Below are 22,632 nucleotides of genomic sequence, written 5' to 3'. Positions count from 1 at the left end.
CATAACAACACTCACTAATCAATATCTCATTTGCCTATTCTAGTTTAACAGAGCGGACAGCCCTGCCCATCCATCTATTAAAGCCAATCATATTGAATTATTCACTGAAACGGGAGTTGATCAAAATCAATAACCTGTAAGAAACAGAACACTTATACTTTTCCTTGGCACTTTAGTGGTACAAGAGGTTAATATGTATATATATTTATTTGTGTACGTTTAAGGTGCAAAAATATTGTATCTTTCCCACCTGCCCAGTCGAATTGCACATCGATTGCATATCACTAAGTAATTAGCATAGCTCCCAAATGTTAGCGCTGAACTTGCTAAGAAAGGGTGGTAACATCAATCACTTAAGTGATTGATGTTTAGTACCACCCTTTCTTAATTCTCATGATTCCTATCAAGTGTAATTCCAACTTTATCTATACCCATTACTAAGAATTGTTTTTTCTACTACTCAAGATTTGCTTGTACTTATTCTAACTGGTGAGGGTGGGGACAGGGAGAAGAGGGGAAGGGTGATTCTGTTTGTTTTTTGTTCTCTTTTCTAATTGAAAAGTTCTGTATTTTTTCAGGGAGTGGCACGGCCCGACAAGCCCTATAGGGCTTTTTAGTAGACTTGGGCCTTTCACAAGTTTGTTTCTTATCTCCTTCAACGTTATATGTCATACTTATGTTGTGATAAAAGAACATCAATCAAATGAAAATGATACTAGTTCAAATTTCAACGTGGTTTGTTGCTAATTAAAACGTCCTCGTGTTCACCAATCTTCTCTTCCTCTCAACTTAGTGAATGAACTAACTTAAATCCATCCATATAAGACAATGAAGCAATTCGAACAGTGGAGATATATCGAAAAGATATTGTGCTGGGCGCTTGCAAATAATTAGAATGATATTGATATTATCCTTTGAGTATTAAAAGCTGTTTTACGTCGACGTCGTGTTCCTCGGTTTAGAATACTAATATAATCGCGCTTTTCTCAGTTACAGTAAGGTTGTATTGTTGAAACGACTGGAATTAAACGGTTAAGTTAACTACACGTTAGGTCAAAGGTCACAGTGCTCCGTTGAAAACAAATTTCTTCACAGAAATTCGATTTTGTGGAAATTATGCTTAATTTTCTTATACCTCATGTAAGTAAGGCTTGATTAAACGCTCTAACTAGAATATGTCAAAGGAAGGATGCATTATAAAGTGTCTTCATAATCAATGAACCAGTTGCAGTAAATGGATTTCTCATCTGTGGGCATAGCAACCTGACGCTCCTTTTGTACATCATTTGTAAGACTACGATGTTGACCGTTGTTTTCGTATTACCACTGTTTGACTAAGCAGGCATAGGCCTAGCCTAGTCTAGTATTATATATGTGTATGTCAGTTGACTGCAGATTGACATATTAGGATGCAACCTAAGTTAGTGTGATTTTACTATCGTTAAATTAGGTATGAACGAATCAAACGTTTCCAGTTGTGTTCAAAGTTTATTGTTACATAGTAATGTGCCTAGTTAGGCTAGGGCGTAGGCCCCATATGATTACTACTAGGCTAGTTATACTACCCTAGTTCCATCAATGGCGGTGGTATTTGTATTGGATGTTTTACCATGCAATCTTTTTATCAAGTTAGGGGCACAGTCAGCAAGGCTTGAATATGAAATAAAGTTCCTGTGTTGTGGAATACATATTTAACACACTTCTTTGTATTTTTCTTCCATAGGTTTCCAACACAACTTACATTTACAAGGTGTCAAGTACAACGTTACACTCTTCTCACTTTGATGTAGTTAAATTAAATTTGATCTTCTAAAAAGAAGGACAGGTCTGCAGTATGTAGTAGTTCAAGCAATGAAATGTGTAGACAAGAAACCTGGGCTTCAAAGAAGGTATTGTAATATTTATCGCTTATATGTCTAGTTTAAGTACTGTGCAGTAAGATGGTATGTATAGTCAGTATTGCGAAGTTCGGCATACTGGGAAGTTCGGACACCCTAAGAAATACACGATTTCACCATGAAAACCTACAGGAAGAGCCAAATTTCATCAAAAAGTACGAAGCTACAGTTATTTTCTCTCCAAAATGACCCGTGTGCAAGAAATTACATACATATTTGTCAATAAAATGACGAAGATCTATTAAGTCTGTTATAATTACTGAAAGAGCAACTGCGCCACCAATTTTATCACCAGCGCCACACTGTGGGTTGCGTGTCCGAACTTCGCAATACTCTAGCAAAGAAATACCAGTTCCACAATCACAAAGAATCTTCTTGGAAAACAACGTGAAAACAGTTTGCAGGAAAGAAAGTTTGGCCGTGTATAGTACTATAACACAATTCTCCCACCACATGAAGTATATTTTCTGGTGATTTAGACCAGAAGATTTAGTTTTGGGGTGTTTTAAGTCTTAAGTGTCCGAACTTCGAAGTCACCATTGTACATGGTAACTTCACAATGCTTAGAGTTTGTTCTTTTACAGGTCAAGGGTAACAAGGATCACTTTGATTTTTTCTGTGCTTCAGTTTTATCCTTCAACTGTATGATTTCAAAGATTCTTTGATCAGACTCTGCCGATTGAGCCCTATATCGGCTTCTCGTGTTTGGTCTTCAGTCAAGAAAGTCAAAGCAAGGAGAAATTTCCCTAACTTAATGCATGTTTCAGATTTTTCAGAATAATTTCGCGAAATGGGTGTAATAATTCAAAATTGATACTCTCGCCGTCCACTGTAGTAAGTTAAGCTGTTTTTGTTTGGGCTGTGTGGATTTAAAAATGCAGTTGAAATGGTGGGTATAATTTGACTTACAAAGATGGCAGCTACATATCTATAGGTGACTACTGTAGGTATTTTAAACACAGTACGCCAAGTTAGGGAACATAAGATATGAAGTAACCTTACAGTTACACCACCATAATAAGTAAACTAACCATTGTATTAATTTAGACTGTACTAGGTACCCTGGAAAATATTTCATTGCTTCAAATCCATTTGTATGATTCATATTATTAGGTAAATGGGACTATGTTACTTTAAAACAGTGCATGCATTGATTACAATGCTTTTTTGCAGATATTTATTCCTTTGAAGTCGTATAAATATGCAATCGCTTGTCCGTCTTCAAATTTGGTTGTTCTCGTTAGTAACGTTATGTTAACCTCCTTTATTTAGATCAATTCCACCTCCGTTAGTGCTTACCCATGTAGAGACCACCTCAACAATGGCAGCAGGGCGGGGAATCCATATTACTGACTTTGGAAGTGCTGATGTAAACCCCCAGCCTGTACAAGTCGAAGAAACAGATACTTTGCTGGAAGATTATCTTTCACCGACAAAACTTGTGAGTCTCTTCAGTGGATTTGTTTCAGATTGCATTTGGCGTTACCTTTTATCATAATGAATAGCGCTTAGATCCTTCATTCTATTTTAAGACAAAATAGTTCTCAATATTCTCAACAAGACAAACAGCAGAGGTATGAGGTAAGCTATTCACTCCTTGACGGAACTCCTCCATAATGTTACCAACACTCACTACCCGAGCCCCCATCCCTCAATACCTAACAGTGAAGGGGAGAGTATGTGTTGCAAGTACAAGTTGAGGGGAGAGTGTGTGTTGCAAGTACAATTACTTCATGAGGAACACTTACAAGAAAATTTGAAATGTTTTTTGGCAAAATACTCTGTATTTCCATCTTCAGAAATCCCTGGCAGGAGTTGAAGACCTTGAGGATGTGAAATTCTTGGAATTAAAGGTGGACTCATCTGAAACAAGTTTAGGCAACTTTGGTAAAAATGTCACAGCTTCATTACAACCTTTCTACATTTCGTTTTCTCTCTCACTTTCTCATTTCTGAACATTAAATACTTAGCAAGAATTGACAGATAGTTTGTTAGTGTACCACCACAATGACCATAGTACAGCAATGAAGGAAACACCATTTCAATGTTCCTTATAGGGTGTTTGATGGAACCCCCTGTTCTGCAGACTAATGAAGGCTCAGATGTTATGGAAGGTCAAGGGTACTGTAGGCTCTGACCACCCAAGAACACAGGAAATGTTAGCTTAATATGTAGTAGTTTCAATATTATGGACATTGTTTGTAATACTGAAATTTTATTTGTAGGAACTCTTTAAGGAAAGAATTAACTACTTGTTCATTTGGATTGAATTTAGATCAAAAGAAGAAAGGGAAAATTAATAAATTCTGTTTTCATTCAAAGGTACCATGCTTCCAAACCTAAAACAACTGAAGTTAAACAATAGTATCATAGCAACCGTCAGAGACTTGGGCACTTGTTTGGAAAATCTACGGGTGCTTTGGATGGCCAGATGTTATCTCTGTGATATGGATGGTATCAGCTCGATGTCCTCATTACAGGTCAGTGCTCTCACCAGTTTCCTTAGCCCTGACAAAGAGAACCTTGGAATTGGTAGATACATGTACAGTAGTATTTACAAAAGGAGAAAACTAAGGAATGATTCCTTCTTCTATTAGCATTACCTTACATACTGAGCTTTTTAACTCTTGTGTTGTAGCATTTGGCTTTATCAGGGGATGGGAATGTGGATTCAATATTATTTTTTTAGATTTTTTAAATTTTTTTTTAAAGTTAACCTATAGTAGCTTTAGAGGGAAATGTTAAAATCAAGCTTTTTTTCAGAAATATTTTAGGCAATATCCAGCAAACAATGAATGTCTGAATGGTTTTGTATGACTGTCAAAGTTTCTGAGTTAAATTGTCAATATTCCCCCCCCCCCTTAACACACCCTACCACCATGATAACAGAGGCCTTAGAAAGACACCTACATGGTTACCCATCTTATTCAGGTTCTCTTAAATTCTAAACTGTTGAGTTTTGCTCTTCTCAGATGCTCACCATCGCTATATCATTTCATAATTTCTTCTGATCTACCGCAGGAATTATATCTGGCTTATAATAACATTTCTGATGTCAGTCCTTGTAGTATGCTAGAAAACCTCTGCCTGTTGGATTTAGAAGGGTGAGTTAAACAAAGATTCTGATGTTCACTTCCTGCTGCAAAACTCCTCCATACATAGAAGTATAGCAAGTACAATATATATATATATATATATATATTGTATACAGGTACTTACAGTAGAGATAGTACATATATATATATATATATATATATATATATATATATATATATATATATCCACAAGAGGAAAAGGGAAAAAAATGATACTTTCATTTCCAACTTTATCACTTAGAACGTTAAATCAGTTACAAAATATTTCGAGCGTTATCACAGCTCTTCTTAAGTTGCAGTAATAAAATGGAAGAAACTAGACCTTATTGGGATTTAACTTAGCATTTATACTCATAAAAGAGAGATCTCTGTTGAGCCCATTGTTGTGAGTGTTGAGGAGTTCCCGGTTGCTTCTTTCCTGAGCAGTTTTGAAGAAGCTGTAGAGAATGACAAATTTGAGGTCAGATAGGCTGTGATTAGGGAGATTAAAGTGTTCTGCAACAGGGAAACCTGGGTTATTTTTACGGATACTTAGTTTGTGGTTATATATATATATATATATATATATATATATATTGTATACAGTCTATCAGTAACTAACAGAATGTTGTTACTCGAGTTTCACTCCTGTACGGCGATTATCAGTCAACTGGATGCAAACGATCGTGACCTTATGTTTTAGGTTTTTTGCTTAAACCAACTAAAAAACTATGCAACTCAAAGTGCCGCCATGGTTGGAACATATCAAGGTCGCACGATCGTTTGGTCCAGTTGTCTGGTGACCACCATACAGGCGTGAAAGTCGGATTACAATATGCTGTAGGTTACCATATATATGTATACTATATATATTATATATGCATGTATATAATTGAAAGTAATAGAAAATTATTCAACATATATTTATATTAAATATATATATATATTTCACGCAAAATACAAGTGGACACTGTCATTTATTTGCTACTCTGGATTTCATGCATGTTTACATGGTAATCCTCCTCAGGTAATAATGATCTGCAGTGGAATACACGCCATGAACTCTGTTTGTGTTTCACATGGTTCAGTGGTGTACAATTGCCATGACAGCACAACAATATGAGACCTTATCTCAACATTGATCCTGTTTCCTTTCATGCGGAGGAGTTCACGCTTTTGTTCTATATAACATACATGTACCACCAGACTCACTCTAATATGTGTTAGGTTGTCTATAAAGGATTTCTCACCTGAATGAATAGTGAATAGTTAACCTTTTTGCTTTTCAGATCCAATCTACGCTCTGATAGCTTAGTTTCTTTTTCGTACTATTAAAGTCCTTCAGAAATATAATATAATAATCATAAAAAAATTATAAAATATGAAACTAAAATATGAGTAGGAAATAAACGACACTGCAACTAGTATACCATGTCATATTATTGCTCTACTCCAGTATCATGCACTCTCTGCTGTTAATGATAAGCTGACTTGTGTGATATGTATGTATGTAAATAAATATGTAAATAAATACATTTGGTTGGTTGGTGTCCATCTCGGCACAGAGAAGATTAGGTGAGAATTAGTTGAGACTAGTGGAATATTAGTAGCTGTTACTCAGAGTTTTCACGCGTTGAGCGATCATCAGACAACTGGTAGCTTCTGAGTAACAGCTACTAGTGATCCACTAGTTTCAACTAATTCTCACCTATGTAAATATATACATATATATATATATACATGTATACATATTTGACAGGTTCATAATACATTATAAAAAGCACAAGAAAAATTTCACTTCCTTTTGGGACTCATCAGATGAAGGTAGGAATCAAACCTCATTTCAAATGTTGAGGCTTTTGCTTGCCTATAAAAGAGGTAATTCTGTGTACATTGTTAGATCCAAAAGGCCCAGGGATGCCCTCTACACATCGTAACATGTGATTGGTACACTCTCATTGACAGTTATGGAAAGCCTATAACACACATTCACATTAGTAAAACCACAGTGGATGGATGTTACAGACTTATGTCTGTGACACGATTGTATGAGGTTCAAAAGTACCTTCAGAGGCAAGCCAAGTCAAGCCGTAAATTTATGGAATTTGGCTTGATTCCTACCATTGCCTGATGGGCTCAAAGGATGGGGGGTAGGGGGTAGGGATTGAGCACAGGCACAAAGCAAGGAAGCATCCTGAATGGGGGGGTGATTGGATTAACAGTTTAATGACCTGGGTACAATCTCTATGTCCTGTAACTGTAAGTGAAAAAAATCCAAACAGTGTGTCACCATTAGCACTATTTCAGCATAGTCCTGTTCATGTACCATTATTAGAAACAAAATATTGGTAAGCACTCATATATTGGAAATGTTCAAAAATTTGTGTGTGTGTGTCATGGGGGGTGGTGGGGGGGGGGTTAGGGCATAATTCCCCAGCCTGACTATAGTGCTAGGAGGAAGGGGCTTATGTGTTTGTGCCTTCTACAGAGGGAAGGGGGCAAGGGGCTTTCACTGACTCCTTGAACACACTCTCTGCTGTCATGTAAGTCTACATGAAGCTTGAGATTGACAAGTTTGGCTTCTCTCAACAATGTGGTATTCAAAACGAAGATATATATTTATATTACATTGTCATGTTGTTAAAGAGCTAGGTATGCCATGATTAAATCTGATATTATGTTGGTTTCCTGCACCTGCAACACTTACTACATATATAAATAATGAGTTCTATATTGTAGTTTCTAAAGGAAGTATTCAAGATGCCTATATTAACACAATCAGGAAATAAAAACACTTTCCTGCCATAGGTTAAAAAGATCTAGGAATAGTTTCAAAGCATACAAACTTTCTTGAAGTCATTGTTTGATAAGCCAAACTGATATGTTAGTATGTCGTCCCTCCCTTGTAAAGCAATCTGCATATATATCTGACATATACTATATTTGTAGTAGAAGACCAGGTTTTAAATAGCACCTGTAAATTATGGTACAGAATATCACAGAATTAGGTTCAACTGAAGAATCTAAACCAGGGTTGTCCAACCTTTTGCAGAGGAGGGCCACATGGAATGATTATGATGAACGAGGGGGCCGCATGAACCCTACGCTCGATTTTTTGCCCGAAGCCCAAGGCAACAAAATGTGAGCACTGCGCGCGGAGCGCACTGAATTATTTTCCTTTCTGATAAAACAGATGAATAAAGTCCAGCCCCCCTCCCCCCCTCCGCTGAGAGTGTCACACAAACTGACCTGTATGCAGTTTTTTGGACCCAGGAGGTTCGAATGATTGATTATATAGCTTCAAATTGTTATCAATAAATCTGCTCACTAAAATTTCGCACTGTAGACCATCTCTGGCGGGCCAGATTCAACCCTGCGGTCTGCCGGACTGTGGCCCGCGGGCCGTAGGTTGGACAACCCTGATCTAAACCATCATCACTTGGATCTTGTTTCATTTTTAAGAATAGTCAAAACTATACCTTGTTCAACCTGAAAGTAGCTGTACATTTTATATAATATTTGAACTTACTGAGTGCACTTGGGTTGTATTAAATTACTCTTAACTCATTGATGCTGATAAACAGTTTTAAGAGGTTGCAGTCCTGAGGTCAACATGGTTCTACAGTTACTCTGAATATATGTGGATACCACAAAGGGGCTTCGGTTGGTTACTATGTAGTAGTTACAGTATAGATTGGAGATTGAGAGGGTTTGACCCAAATACTTTTTTAGTAGGGGTTGGGGAGTGGTGTGGTAGGGGTCTCTTGGTATGATCTTTCAGGAGAAGTGGTGCTCCTTTAGTGAAAAAAACAATTTAGTATTGGTGCTGTGGCTGAGTGGATAAAGGCGGTGGCATTTGAAGCAATGAGGCTTAGCAATCGGGAGGTTCTGGGTTCAATCCCCGGGTCATAGTAAAGGCGGGTTTTTCATCTAGAAGAGCAATCTATTTTCCCATCTAAAATGACTTTCTCAATTGAAAAAGATTCCAAATTTGTGGTGAAATGTTGAATGGGATGCCACTTGACGTGTAAGTTGTAATCCACAAGCCCTTGTGGGTTTCTCCCACATCTGTGGTCGCTAAAGCCTCATAAAAATAACTGTTGATTATTATTATATATATATTATAGTCTATTGTAACTGAACTGGCATTCCAACAATAGCTTAATAATCACCCAAGTCTGGTATAGTCTTTATTAAAACTATAGTCAGCCAGATTAGTTTCCTCTTTGAATGTGAAATTTGTGTATTTAAATGTGATTTTTTGCAATGGTTTACTTATCTCTGCAAAATGGCACCGTGCAGAATGTCTCAATTTCAGTTCATCATTGTTTATCAAAGATGGTAGAAGGTTCCATGAATTATCAAAATTGATCAAATGCTAGTTCTCTTACCTGTCTCCTCACAACCAATGAACTTTCATCTACCATTCACCAAGCTTTATTTCAATCTCTCTCCATTTCCACTGACAGCAATAATATTGAAGACGTGGCCCAAGTTGAGTTTTTAGGATTATGTGGGAAACTGAAGACTTTGACCTTAGAAGGAAACCCTGTCTGCCTTGCTCCAAAACTAGATTATGACAAGGTTTGTTTTTATGACTTTGAAATCTATTTGGATGTGAAAACTCATTATTGTAGCTCATCGAATCTTCATCGGTCACTTAACTTAAAGGGTGTGAAGACTCGCGCAAAAAGAAAAGTCTCATATGCCAGTAATCTGACCTAGTTTCGAATGAGGTGTAACAGAAGTGTTAGACACCACCATCGATCCCAGAAAATACACACACAGCTTGCTACCGTCGGTAATTAGACACTAGTGTACAGTCAGTACATACAGCTGCGGTCAATACCCACAGCACAGTGTGCAAACGATACAGCAATGGACATCTCAGGTCCAGCTAAAGATAACAAGGTATCAGGTTTCACTGTCTGCATTTTGTAGCGACAAGAGAAAATCTTGACTTGCAAGCAACAGAGAGTTAACTTTTTAAAGATGGCGGCACGCTATATGGGGCGAGTCTTCAATGCCTTTAAATAACAGAATAACTGACCGGCAGATTGTAAGCAATCTTATAAGACAGCCCAAAATTTAATGATCGTCAAAAGTGGTACATAAATACTAGCATATTTTTCAGCAGTGGTCTTGGCCTAGTTTCTTCTACCCCCCATTGTCAGGGACGACATACCCAGCCTGGGGAGTCAACTATTCTGCTGGTCGGTAGGCATAGGCCTAGTAATGACATTTATCAATACAGTACCTTCTTTTAAGTTGTTTCCCGGGATGCGCTAGATATAAAAGCTCGTGTTTTGGCATAAATCATGGAAATGTATGTCGAGTAAATTATGGTGATACCTCCACATACTTAAGAGGATATGAACCAAATATCAGACTTAAATACATGCATTAGGGGAACGTTCCAATTTGGTAATTGTTAAAGTGAAAATCCTGCGTTCTATCTAGCTGAAGTGATTTGTGATGTCTTCTGTCCAATACGTACAATGCCGGCGCGTATCCAGGATTTTCAAACCCGGGGGGCGCGAATTACTATCTAAGCGGAGCGCCACCATGAGTTGGCGCGCAGCGTACAAGAAAATTTCTTGTTTTGAAACCCCCCCAGATCACCGGAAACGGCACTTCTCGGGCTTGAAATGACCAACCAGATGTACACTTTTTGCCTGAGAACCAGGTATTTCCTAATAGTTTTTTTTCCCATCCATAACCTTTTTGAAGTTTCTCAACCCGGCACACATCATGTTCGACCTGATGGCATCTCCTGTGGGTCTTTGCTTTTGTAGGTGATTCTACGTCACGGCCCACAATACCCGTCAGCCCCACTTTTCAAGGTTTTAAGCCCCATATTTGTTCAAAATTTGAAAATTCACATTTCTCGTGAATAAACTCACTTCAAAACATACCCATAATGTTGTACAAAATTTCATCTATGGACAACCAATATAGAAAAACTTCCTTGAACCCCTAACAGACCGGTCAAAATTGCACGAGTAGAGGGAAGTGTGATGCAGAATGTTGGTCAGAAATTTTCGAAAATTCAGACACAGTTAATTTATCGGTGTAGAAACATTAAAACCTCTTATAACGGCTATTATAAAACTTGGTTGAAGGAAATGAAAAAATAGCAGATATTTCCTTCAACCGAACACTACACACATAGGCGTAGTAGGCGCGGCGGCAGTGGCGGAGCTAGGGGTATTGGTCAGGAGTGGCGAGAATGGTCTGTAGGAGCGCTTTCGACACTATCTAAGCGGAGTGCGACCACCACTGGTTGGCGCGTAGCGTACAGAAAATTTTTGAATAAAGATACTCCCTAGATCGCCGGAAATGACCCTTTCCGGGCCTGGCTAATTTGAAGATAAACGAAGAATAAGGTGTCATCGCCAAATTACACCAACAAAATGTGAGAAATGTCAATAAGTAGATGAGAGCGCAATAAGAAAGTCAATAATCTAGAATAAGTAAAAAGTGATAAAGAGCTGAAAAAGGCGCCAGCAGTCCATTTGAGTCCGTCAGGGGGGGCATCCACCCCCCGACCGTATGGACGCTCCGCCACTGCGCGGCGGGGGTGCAGCCCCTAATTCGCCATTACTAATGTAAAAGAGAGTTTTGACATAATTGGACCTCCATGCTTTTGATACATTTACATGAGACATGTCGTTGTTTACATTAGCATCCCGCGAAATACTGCGCAATTTGAACGGACCGTACAGTACATGATGGCATGCGATGTAATAACCGATGCTTGCTTATATGATATTGACATGGACACGTTGAACGCGCGCTCCGCGCGCGAAAAATTTAGGTTATTTTTTTAGGCAAGTCGGACAGTTTTGAGGCTTTTCATCCTGGAACGCCATTTTCATGCTCACTGATATGATGTGATATCTGCTGTTTGCGTTACAAATTCGAACAGGCGCGTAGCGAGGAATTTGCCAAGGGAGGGGCGAAGCCTGTAGGCAAATTATCTAAGCGTAGCGCCACCATAGGTTGGCGCGAAGCGTACAAGAAAATTTTGGCCGAAAATGCCTCCCAGATCGCTGGAAATGGCACTACCCAGGACCATTTGTTAGCGCGAAGCGTACAAGCAAATTTTGGCCGAAAATGTCTCCCAGATCGCTGGAAATGACACTTCCCAGGCCTTGTAAGTTGCCTCTAAGCACTTTCTATTTTGAAATTACTTAGCGATATCATTTAAAAAAATGCTGAATGGGGGAGGGGGCGGGCGGTCGCCCCCATCCCAAAATGCGTCATGTTCCCCGACGACACGGTTGAGTTCGAGACCAGCCACAGTTGGTTTCATAGCACAATTCTACACACGCGTTATGATAGACCATATATAGTACATATATAGATCATTAGTGAGAGAGGAAAATGGAAACGTCAAAAAATGGAGTTGTCGGTGTAAGGGGTAGGGTGAGTCACACTTTTACGAAATCATTGATCCGTCACTGGCTACCCTTCAGCGCTGTAATGATGTCACTGTTCCTCTTTCTCTCCCCGGTGTCTTCGCGTTTATCTTCTACTCCCTCCTTTTCTCCTTTTTCTCTCTTTCTTCTTTTTCTTTTCCCTTCCTTCCTCTCCTCCTCCTCTTTTTTCCCCTCTTTTTTCCTTCTCTTTTTTTTCTCTCCTCTTTTTCTTACCCGGGGGGCGCGCGCCCCCAACGCCCCCCCCTGGATACGCACCTGCAATGTCAGCAATTATATCAATTTTGCCACTGTTGTGAAAATGTTTTCATTTAAATCGTCTTCAGAACACAGATGGTGACTTTGATTACCGAGGTGCCGTTCATAAAGCAATACCGCAGCTAACGATTCTAGACGACGAGCCCTTCAGTACGGTACCGTCCAGCCTGGGGTCAAAGGTCATGAATCTGAGCACTGATTGGCTGCTGGTCAACGATGCAATTAAAGAAGCAGTTACCGCAATATCAGAGGTGTCAGATGCAGCAGGTAAGGATATATAATAACCGGTGACCATGGTGACAGATGTTAATGAGCTAGCCTAGGTCATAGAGTCTGACCTCTCTGTAAAGGTCAATCCACGGCAGCATCTCTCATAACTGTACATTAAAGAGTAGTAATTAAAATATAACATAGGAATTTAAATTAGGAAACAGACACATATATACCCATGTAGATTTTGAAAAATAAATATTTTATATGATTTCCCTTACTCCTGGTGGTACTAGCAACAATGAATTTCAAATAAATTTAAGCTTGGCTATGGATTCGATTGTAATGTGTACTCATGTGTCTTGGAATCTGTATTATATATCCCAGTAGGGCATTATTGCAATGTATGTATGTATGTATTTTAGATCCTCCTGCAAGCAGGAACTCGCGAAGAAGCCTCATTGGCTTATCAAAGCCGCAAGCTGACCGAAGTCAGTCCCTTACATTCATATTTAACGTCCATGATTATGAATTGTTAATTGTCAACAACTCTGTAACTGGACGACATACATTAATCTGGGAGTGACTCAAACCGGGGACCTTATGATTGAAAGGCACCGGTGTTAACCACTGAGCTAACACTCCACAATGGCTGTTTGAGATGGCTGTGGGTGAAAAATACTTGAACTATCCAGTATCCCACTGTATCAGTCTAATATTGTATGTTAGTGCACGTACATTGTCAAACCACATAACATAATGACAGGAAGTTACATATACTGTTACTACCAGGTGAATCATAACTGGCTTATGAAAAGGAAAGTAGGAAACCATATGACATGGATGCTTAAGAGGATGAGTGGGGATACAACATGTTGTTGAAAGAAAGCTGTGAATTCATACAGTCAATAGGCAATTGTGCAATATTCAACATGAAGGCAAAAAGATCTGAGATCTTTTTTACAAATGACAGTGCCCTGTAAATATATTCACTAGTATTCCAGGGATGATAAGTGTTGAAAGAGGGCCATGGGGGAGAATGATAAGGGTGGGTCCTTGGGGGGGATGATAAGGTTGGGAGAAAGGGACCTTGGGGGTGGGATGATAAGGGGCAAGGGAGGGCCTTAAGGGAGGATGAAAACGGTGGGAGGGAGGGGTTTGAGGGAAGATGATATTGGTGAGAGGCACATCTAGGGTCTTGACGGAGGATAAGTGTGGAAGGAGGGACCTTGTGAGAGGATGATAAGGATGGAAGGAAGGGCCTCAAGGAAGGATGATAAGGGTGGAAGTAGGGGCCTTGTGGGAGGATGATAAGGGTGGGAGGAGAGGCAATGGGGGAGGTTGATGAGGGTGAGAGGAGGGGGAAGGGTGGAAGTAGGGACCTTGTGGAAGGATGATAAGTGTTGAAGGACGGGCCTTATGGGAGAATGATAAAGGTGGGTGGAAGGGGCTTGAAGGAGGATGATATGGGTGAGAGGAAGGGCCTTGCTTGAGGATAAGTGTGGAAGGAGGGGCCTTGAGGGAGAGTGATAAGGAGGAAGTGGTGGGGGGGAGGGGCTATGGGGGAGGATGATAAGGGTGGAAGGAGGAGCTGTGAGGGAGCATGATAAGGGTGGGAGGATGGGGCTTGGGGAAGTATGACAAAGGTGGGAGACAGGCTTGGAGGAGGATGATAAGGGGGATGGAGAGGCATTGAGGAAGAATTCCTTTATCATAATACTTGTTTTAAATTTCACTAATTTTATTTCTCTTGCAAGCATCGATGGAGGGAAGTTCACAAGAAGGTACACATCTTACTGCTGTGGTCTTTTACTTCTTAATCTGTGCTTAAACTTTTCTTTAACCTTACTTATTTGAATTATTAAGATTGCAAACATTTGTCATTCTGAGTTTAATTTGTAGAAGTTAAACCTCTCTTAATATCTTTAAAAAAGGCTCCAATATGCAGTTTGTTGAGTGAAACTACATTTCATATTTTCTAAAAAATTGTACACATTAGGACATAGGCAGTGTCAAAGATATGACTGAAGTGATACAAAACTGAATTACATGCGCATGTAGCTCAGCTCATGACACTAAAGCACACTAAGCAAGATTTTGTGTTACTTGTCGTGAGTTTAAGTTGTTTACACCTCCCTGTTCTGCTCTTTTCCAACTAATAAAAGCCCTAACCTAACCTGAAATTTGTCGTGCTGAGTCTATACAGAAATATTGTATTTATATATTACGTTTTACGACCATGTATCGTACAAATAAATTTTAGAAAATGGGCAAATAAAGTGGAAAGTTGTCTTAGTCAATTAAAAGATTTTGTAACATTACACAGATCGTGCTCATAAGAAATTCCGCCTCAAATACCCCACTTTATTCCGTAAAAACTGGGGTACCGTACCCGACCTACTTTTTACGGAAAAAGTGGGATATCTAGGACGGATTTTCTTATAGGCCAGATCTGCATAATGAAACATTGTGAATGCTACTGGTAGTCATGGGGAGGGGAAGGTTTTGAAGTCGGGCTTGAGGAAAGAGTTGATAGTTCAAGAGGACACAGACCTTGGATATTTTTGCCAGGCTCTCATTACGATAATCGGCCCGATGCCGATTATCTAACCGATTATCGGTCAAACACTGCTCTCAATCATTATGGGATGACATGACCCATCCATATATGTTAATGTCAAATAATGAAAACAACCATGTTAATGTTGTATCACCATTCTATGAATTGAATCTCTTTACAAGGTCTCACTTTGTTTTTTTGTTTCCTTGAAAAGGGAGACCTACTTCTGCTCGGCCTTCCTCGGCATCACGGAGGAGACCTGGGTCTGCATCAGGGGGGCGACCTGGTTCCTCCAGAGCAGGTAGACCAGGTACATCAACGGGTGTGAGACCCGGTACGGCCAAGAAGCCAGGAGGAATCGATACCACCGAGGATGACGAAGAAGATGATGATACCAGTGCATTGACTCACGGAACCGTCATCTGTGGAAACCCGGTCAGGGCTTTGAAAGCCAGGCGGAAAAAGAATAGGAATCAGGTAAGTTTCAATCAATTACACTCGTTAATTTGATATTTCGTCCCATCACTTCAGTGTCAAAGTAAAATGAAAATGATTTAGCCTTTGAAGAAGATCCTGGTAGGATCGAAACATCAGGCCAACTTACTTTTACGCATTCTCTTACACAGGCTCTCTAGTGGATAAGCAGTTTGCTAACGGTTTTATTTTATTTTAAAATAAAAATTGATAAAAGACTAAAAGGAGATTCATGAAGTATTTGACCTTTGGCGGGTTATTCTTCAATATTTGTTGAAAGTTCTGAAAATTGGAGACAAGATATTTCCAGGCCTGAAGAATCATACCTCACCTACAAATAGCCTGCAGTTGAAAGGACAGTGAAAATTTATTTAAAGACAATTTACATCTAAAAAAAGTTGATAATTAGATAACATACAATCAACCCTCTTATCTTCTGTTCAGAGTCTGTCAGGTATAACAAGAATAAAAATATGAATATCTGATCATAATGGGAATAATCCATGGATAATCGTGCTTATGTCAAGTTTGAGAATCTGTTTTGAAAACTGCTTGTAATCTCAGTTAACTTGATGGTGCAAAGTAAATCCCTTGTCGTGGTTAGTTACTACCATGTTTCACAAAAATGTTGATTCGAGCATGGTATGTGTTTCTATCACAAAGTTGCTGCAATTTTTATGTCTTGTTGGTTCTTCAGGTTCCAATTCAAGAAGCGCCAAATATTTTTGCAACGATGCACTTTAAACCCGAACATTCGTACATAGATGAAGAAGATGAAGATGATGGCAAGACCAAGGAGGACGTCTTCCAAGAATTGAGAAGATGGAAAGAGCAACACGAGAGGTAACTTTCAAATACATTATCTAAGAACACGCTCTAAGTACTGTCTACCTCACATTATCTAAGAATGCTCTCAAACTACTCTCTTCCTCATATAAGAAATGCAGTTTATAGCTAAACTAAGGAATTAAAGTGTTCATGTTTGTTCAGTTTACCAGGTTTATGAATTTCAATTCCCAGAAAATACTACAGTTATGTTTTCAAAAACAAAGTTACATTGTTTGCATTTGTGTGTCAGTTTTGTTATGTGATACCCAGGCCATTCAGCAGTCCTCCATTTGCTGTGTTTTCTGTCTTCGTGGTCTCCATCGTATAGTTTCCTGTCTGTTCTTCAAATCTATAAAAAGGTCTATTTCCTACTATTTCCTGCTTTTAAGTTTCCCTTTATAACAAAATGCACTGCATTTCTGAGAAGGCAAGTATATATCACCTACGTGGTTATGAAGGTCAAGTGGTTTTCTTGCAGTCTTATTTCAGGTAACAACTCCGAATCACAAGAAAAAATAATAAACATTGGTTGTTGCTAAGGACATAATGACACCTTGATGTATGATTCCATGGACCGCTTTCTGTACTGATGCAATGTACTTTAAGCCGCTTATTTTGACGTTGGACTTGTTTCGATATTATTTTTAGAAAAGTCGCCATCCGTCTGAAAGAGTCCGAGCCACAGATACTACAAATTAATCATGAAGAAGAAGTGAGCTCCGAGGAGGAGGATGAGGATGGAGATGATGAAGGTTTGGAGACCAATCATAATCTCAACAACTACCAGAGTTACTTCACTCAGCAGAAATCTATCAGTGTAGAGGATGACGACACCGGTATCGAGATGACTCCACCCTCCACGGGCTCATCGGGAATGACCCCACCCTCCACCGGGTCATCTAGGAGGACCCCACCATCCACTGGATCATCAGATTATAAAGCCAGGAGCTCACCGGACGATGGTGATAGGATACCAACACCACCCAAAGCTAAACTACATGTGAGACCAAAGACAGCAGGTGAGCAATGTTAGCAGCTTAGAGAATGTTTTTAAGATTTTACTCTTCCAGTCTTGGACAGATAATTAGTTTTTGTCCTTGGGCAACGCACTTTATCTTCAATGCCTAGCTCTCTTCACCCAGGTGTATAAATGGGGACTTGCGAGGTAACTTGTAAATATAGTTGCGTTCGCTGGTTTGTGGCTGCACCCTATGGGAAGTTGGCCAGGGGACAAGTTGATGTAGCGCCATGTAGTTCCCCGGTAATGGTTGTTTGAATTGTGTGTGGGTGTGACAAGTAACCATATGATTAGGAATTAAATGTTGTAAAAGTCGTGGGTAAAAAGTCCTTGCCTCGATACAAGACTGTAAACCTAAAAAACATTAACTTTAATTATAACCAAGTCAATGGTCTTAAATACTTTACATTCAACGTTTGTAATGAGATTTCAAATACTGTAATTTATTCATTTTATTTAGAAAGTTTGTCCCGTGATTGTCTTTTCTTTTCAAGACAAATACCAAGTCTACAACACTGTATACAATAAAGCAGATGTCATGAAGACACAAACCCCACCAACCAATATTCTATACCCTAGAATGGATTTGCAATGCTGAATATTAAATATCGTACTTTATAGCTTCTCAACATGAGCTAATGATGTTATTTGATTCAGTGTCAACACTGTTAAGGTATAATAATATCTTGAAAATATGAAATGTTGATGATTGAGTTTCTGTCTCCTCGAATATACTGTAACTTTGTTATTAAAAATGGGAGAATGGTCAGAAAAATGATCAGTTGATTTCACCAGTTGTTTCACTACCTCACAGGACTTCCTTATCCTTGTGTACAACAAAATGAGTGATTATAATGGTTAATGGACAAAGAAATGAATCATAACCAACGTTTAATGACATCCAAGCAAATCCGTTTGACTCATTTATATCTTAAAGGTGACTTCAGGTCCAGAAGACGTTTTCGACGGAGTTCATCAGAAGAGGTCATACCTTCTCAAGTCACAGAAGGACCAGAGGCTAACTCTACCTCACATGGCCCAGCTGATGATACAGGTCCTATGAGCCCGACTTCCTCACAGCCTTCCTTTCCTTCACCGCCACCCTTACCCACCATCGAAGAAAGGCCCCATTCAGGACCAGTACAGGGCAATAGAAAATTCAAGTGAGATTTCCATGACCCATTCTAGCAATAAGTTGAAGAGAATTGTGAAAACGTTTTGATTCTTTCAAATTAATTCCTGTTGTAGTGGTTAACGTTGCAAGAGGTGTTTAGTAGTGATAAACGAAACAGTGATGTTTGATGGAGATGAACTAATGAGGAAGGATGGAGTATATGGGGAGGGGGGAGGGGGGTCTATTAATTTGATAGAGAGCCAGAGAAATATTTTTTGGAAAAATTCGACATGAAGAACCAAACCTTCACTGTGCCTAGTTTCAGGAAAAGGTGGTGTAGCTGATTTGGGAAAGACTGGGGGCCAATACTTTTTTAAACTTTTATTTCAAATCTTTCATTCGCCGAACTTGTCTGGAGAGCCACGAATGGAGAACTGGTGGTGGGGTTTTATTTACTTTATCCATGGAAGCTTGAGAACAGAAAAATTATCGTTTTTAATGCGTTTACACCAATTCTGTAACTTTTCAGGAAGCATTTTCAGCATTTATTTTACTTTTACTTATTTACCATTAATTCATATGCAATATTTTGTTTTTTTTAGCATAAAAAACACCTGATTTACAACCTTAACAAAGAGAAAAACACCCTCCAATCATCTGTTTCCATGGTTATGAAGTAATTTTATCACACTCAACAGATCAGGCACCCTTCAACAGAGTGTAAGGGATCCCACGGACATCAACAGACATGCACCAGTGATTCGAACCGCCACCCAAACACCACCAAATCTAGCCCAAAGGTTCTCTGCTAGTCTGGCCAGACCATCTACTGCAAAGGCTGCTCTACAAAGAGGGGTCCTTCCTAACAAGAATTCCAAGACCTATATGAGTATGTGACATCAATATTAAAACTAGATATTTATTGCTTTTTTTTTTCAAAGCTACATATTGAATTTGAAGGTGGCTAATATTGTGAAACACGGTATTTTTATATTATCTTGATATCAAACCTGAATATTCGGTGAATCTGTGACTTACTCACGCAAAAATCTCCTTCCCTAATCTAGTCTCGTTGGTTAGGTCATGTCACTATATCTTTACAGTTAAACTCAATGTAATGGTTTATTCCTGAATATTCAGTGAATTCTGTGCCTCGGCTTTTACACGAGGACAAGAATGAATTCCTTTGCATGTATCCTTCAGAAAGATGAGCCATTATCTTATCAGTATTTCAGATCAGAGTTGGGTGAATGGGTTCATAACATATGACATGACCATGTCGTGTATAGGAATTACTCATTTTTGTAATAATTTGGCAAAAAACGTCTCAACGTATACAAAGGAACTGATATCAATAAATCATTGTTTCATGTGTGTTATTGTATAATGTCATCAAGACATTTTTCAATGTTTATATTGAACTCAATATGAAGCTTTAGATAGGATTAATATTATATTTTATGAAATCTGTTAAGAGTAAGAGAAAGAAGCATCACTTTGTGAATATTGAATATTCATTGATACAGTGCCTTGTTAAGTTTACGTGTGACTGGGACATATTGTAGTAAACTCATAATGCTACAAACACAGTGTGCAGTTTAATATCACAGAATTGTCAGGAAAAGATAAAATCAGTGGTTTATATCTCTTTTAGCATATCTATGTTTTGCTCTTCTGAACACCCCCCCCCCCCCTAGTCCCTACATGACCAGATAAACATGGGTTAACGGTTCTTTAGCTTTTCATGGTGACATTAGGAATGCTGTTAGAGAAGAAACTGCTATCAACATCAGGGATTCTTGCAAGGAATCTTTTTGCTATATCTATGTGTGTCTGAGTTAATATAGTAGGCAAATCAGCTACTTCATTAAATTTTAAACCCTTCAAAACAAATGACAGCTATTTCGGCATATATATATAGCAAGTCTTAGGTTGCAATATAGTCGCTTCGATTTGTCTCTTCTTTGTGAGGTATAATAGCCATCTTCTGCGAACAATTTAAGTTATTTGTTTTTTGTGTGGATTATAGGCTTGCTAGCATCCTTGTATACCTTAGTGTTTGTGTTGTAGTCCTCGTTACTGAGATATTAGATTCAATTTGGGCTGGGAAAGGTAGCAGCTGTGGAACGAGGAGATATTGGGGCAATTTTTTTTATTGGGGGGGTGGGGGTGGGGTGTGTAGATGGGTCTATATCACTGAAATTTGTAAAATGTTAATAAGGACCAGTCTGAGCTTCCAACTTTATCACATTCTTGGTATTCCAGTTATGTACATAATGAATTAACATTCTTGGTATTTCAGTTAGGTGCATAATAGATTACCATATTGCATGACTCTCCATAGCTTTGTTGTGTAACTTTTGCATAAAACATTTACCATGATTTTGCACCGAAAAGTGTAACTTGTAGCAGTGGCTCCTTACCTAGGTCCTTTCATTTGACTTAAAGTCAAATGAAAGGACATTTTAATTGCTGTAATCTTGTTGGGCAACCAACAGTATCGTTTGGACTACTTTGAGAAAGTAAGTCCAGTTTGTCCAAGGGAGAAATCAAAATTCATTAACTAAAAAATCATCATTTTTACGCACTTTTGCATAGCATATGAAGCTTGGATATACTTCTTCAATGTGTTGGTAGATGGAGGCATGGGCAAGTTTGCTAAATTTTTTAATTAAACTTTTCAAACTCAAAGTAGGCATCATCGAAAATAACTTTGTTGGCATTAGTATGTCATGATTGACATGTGACTATCTGCGCCAAATTGGGGGGGGTAGTGACAGGGGGGTTGGTGGGGGGGTCTGGAATGATCTTTAGAATCCAAGTCAGCAGTTAAAGTGTTTGACCTATTTTTCAAAACTAAATATCCGTCCAAACGATTTTGCAATTTATTAACACCTTGAACTTTCAATATTCAATTGTTCTTTAAATCAAAAAGAACTATATTTTTCAAAGTCAATAGTTTATTTTATTTGTAGCTGATATTCCTCGCCACTGGTACTTCATATGTAAGTGCTGATAGACTGCTTTGAAGGATAATAATTCACCCAGATTTTGTAGTTCTTAATTATAAGTTTTCTGTTTATTTTCACTTAAAAGTTGTTTAGTTTCTTCTTTGGTTAACAGGCTGTTGTTTTAGTTCAGAGGCTCTCTATAGGCAGCCCCTGGGCTAGATCTTGCCTGCGACAGATTTTGGTCTGTCGCCTCAACACAAGATCAGCCCACAATCCTACGTCAGTGGACCATACGGACCGATAGGGTGAAACTTGAGCCATTACCCATCTATACCCTGCACATTGCCCTGTCTAGGTAAAGTCAGAATTTTAGTCGGGTCCTTTGCTTCAAGCAGTATTTTAACCTGGCCCTTGTAAAAGAATTATTTGAGGACCCTTGTTCTAAATGGTCTGTCTTATGTAGTATTTTGTGTTGTAGACAAATAAAATGTGGCCTTCTAGATGGACGAATTAAAGTTGTTGTGCAATGTTGTCAGTTCGTCATCGCATAGGTTTATTTACGAGTAAGCATCACCGTGTGTTGTTTGATATTCTAAAGGCCAATGAGTCACAGTTTTTTTGTGTACTTTGGGTGAATTTTTACTATGGAATGTTTCCATGGACATCTCTGATGTAAGAAAACGCTAGAGAGTATTTTTAAATAAATATTTCATCTAATATTCCACATACTTAAATTCGTTGCGACTTTTTTTGTACCGTTCATTGTTGGTATTTGTTTTTCGTCAAACGGATTGCTGGCTTGATGGGA

General features: G+C 38.7%; 1 protein-coding gene across 4 annotated transcripts; it reads left to right on the top strand.

Annotated features, from left to right (window-relative positions):
* The first annotated feature begins 1,047 nt into the window (after positions 1-1,047).
* LOC139969884 (uncharacterized) lies at positions 1,048-22,550 on the top strand. 4 transcript variants are annotated; one of them, XM_071975247.1, is made up of 14 exons: positions 1,048-1,140; positions 1,724-1,889; positions 3,171-3,339; positions 3,698-3,785; positions 4,221-4,378; positions 4,920-5,002; positions 9,442-9,556; positions 12,738-12,936; positions 14,637-14,663; positions 15,654-15,916; positions 16,611-16,756; positions 17,390-17,760; positions 18,697-18,922; positions 19,572-22,550. In XM_071975247.1, the coding sequence occupies exons 2-14, from the start codon at positions 1,852-1,854 to the stop codon at positions 19,768-19,770; spliced, it is 2,082 nt and encodes a 693-aa protein (XP_071831348.1). In that variant the 5' UTR covers positions 1,048-1,140; positions 1,724-1,851; the 3' UTR covers positions 19,771-22,550. The 4 variants fall into 4 exon arrangements, with proteins under 4 accessions (XP_071831348.1, XP_071831347.1, XP_071831351.1 ...); XM_071975246.1 differs by having other exon boundaries at positions 1,054-1,288; XM_071975249.1 differs by lacking the exon at positions 1,048-1,140 and adding an exon at positions 1,430-1,450.
* Positions 22,551-22,632: the final 82 nt, after the last annotated feature.

The sequence above is a fragment of the Apostichopus japonicus genome, chromosome 7, assembly GCF_037975245.1.
Source record: "Apostichopus japonicus isolate 1M-3 chromosome 7, ASM3797524v1, whole genome shotgun sequence".
Classification (NCBI taxonomy): Eukaryota; Metazoa; Echinodermata; class Holothuroidea; order Aspidochirotida; family Stichopodidae; genus Apostichopus; species Apostichopus japonicus.
This window is presented reverse-complemented; position numbering and strand designations above follow the sequence as displayed.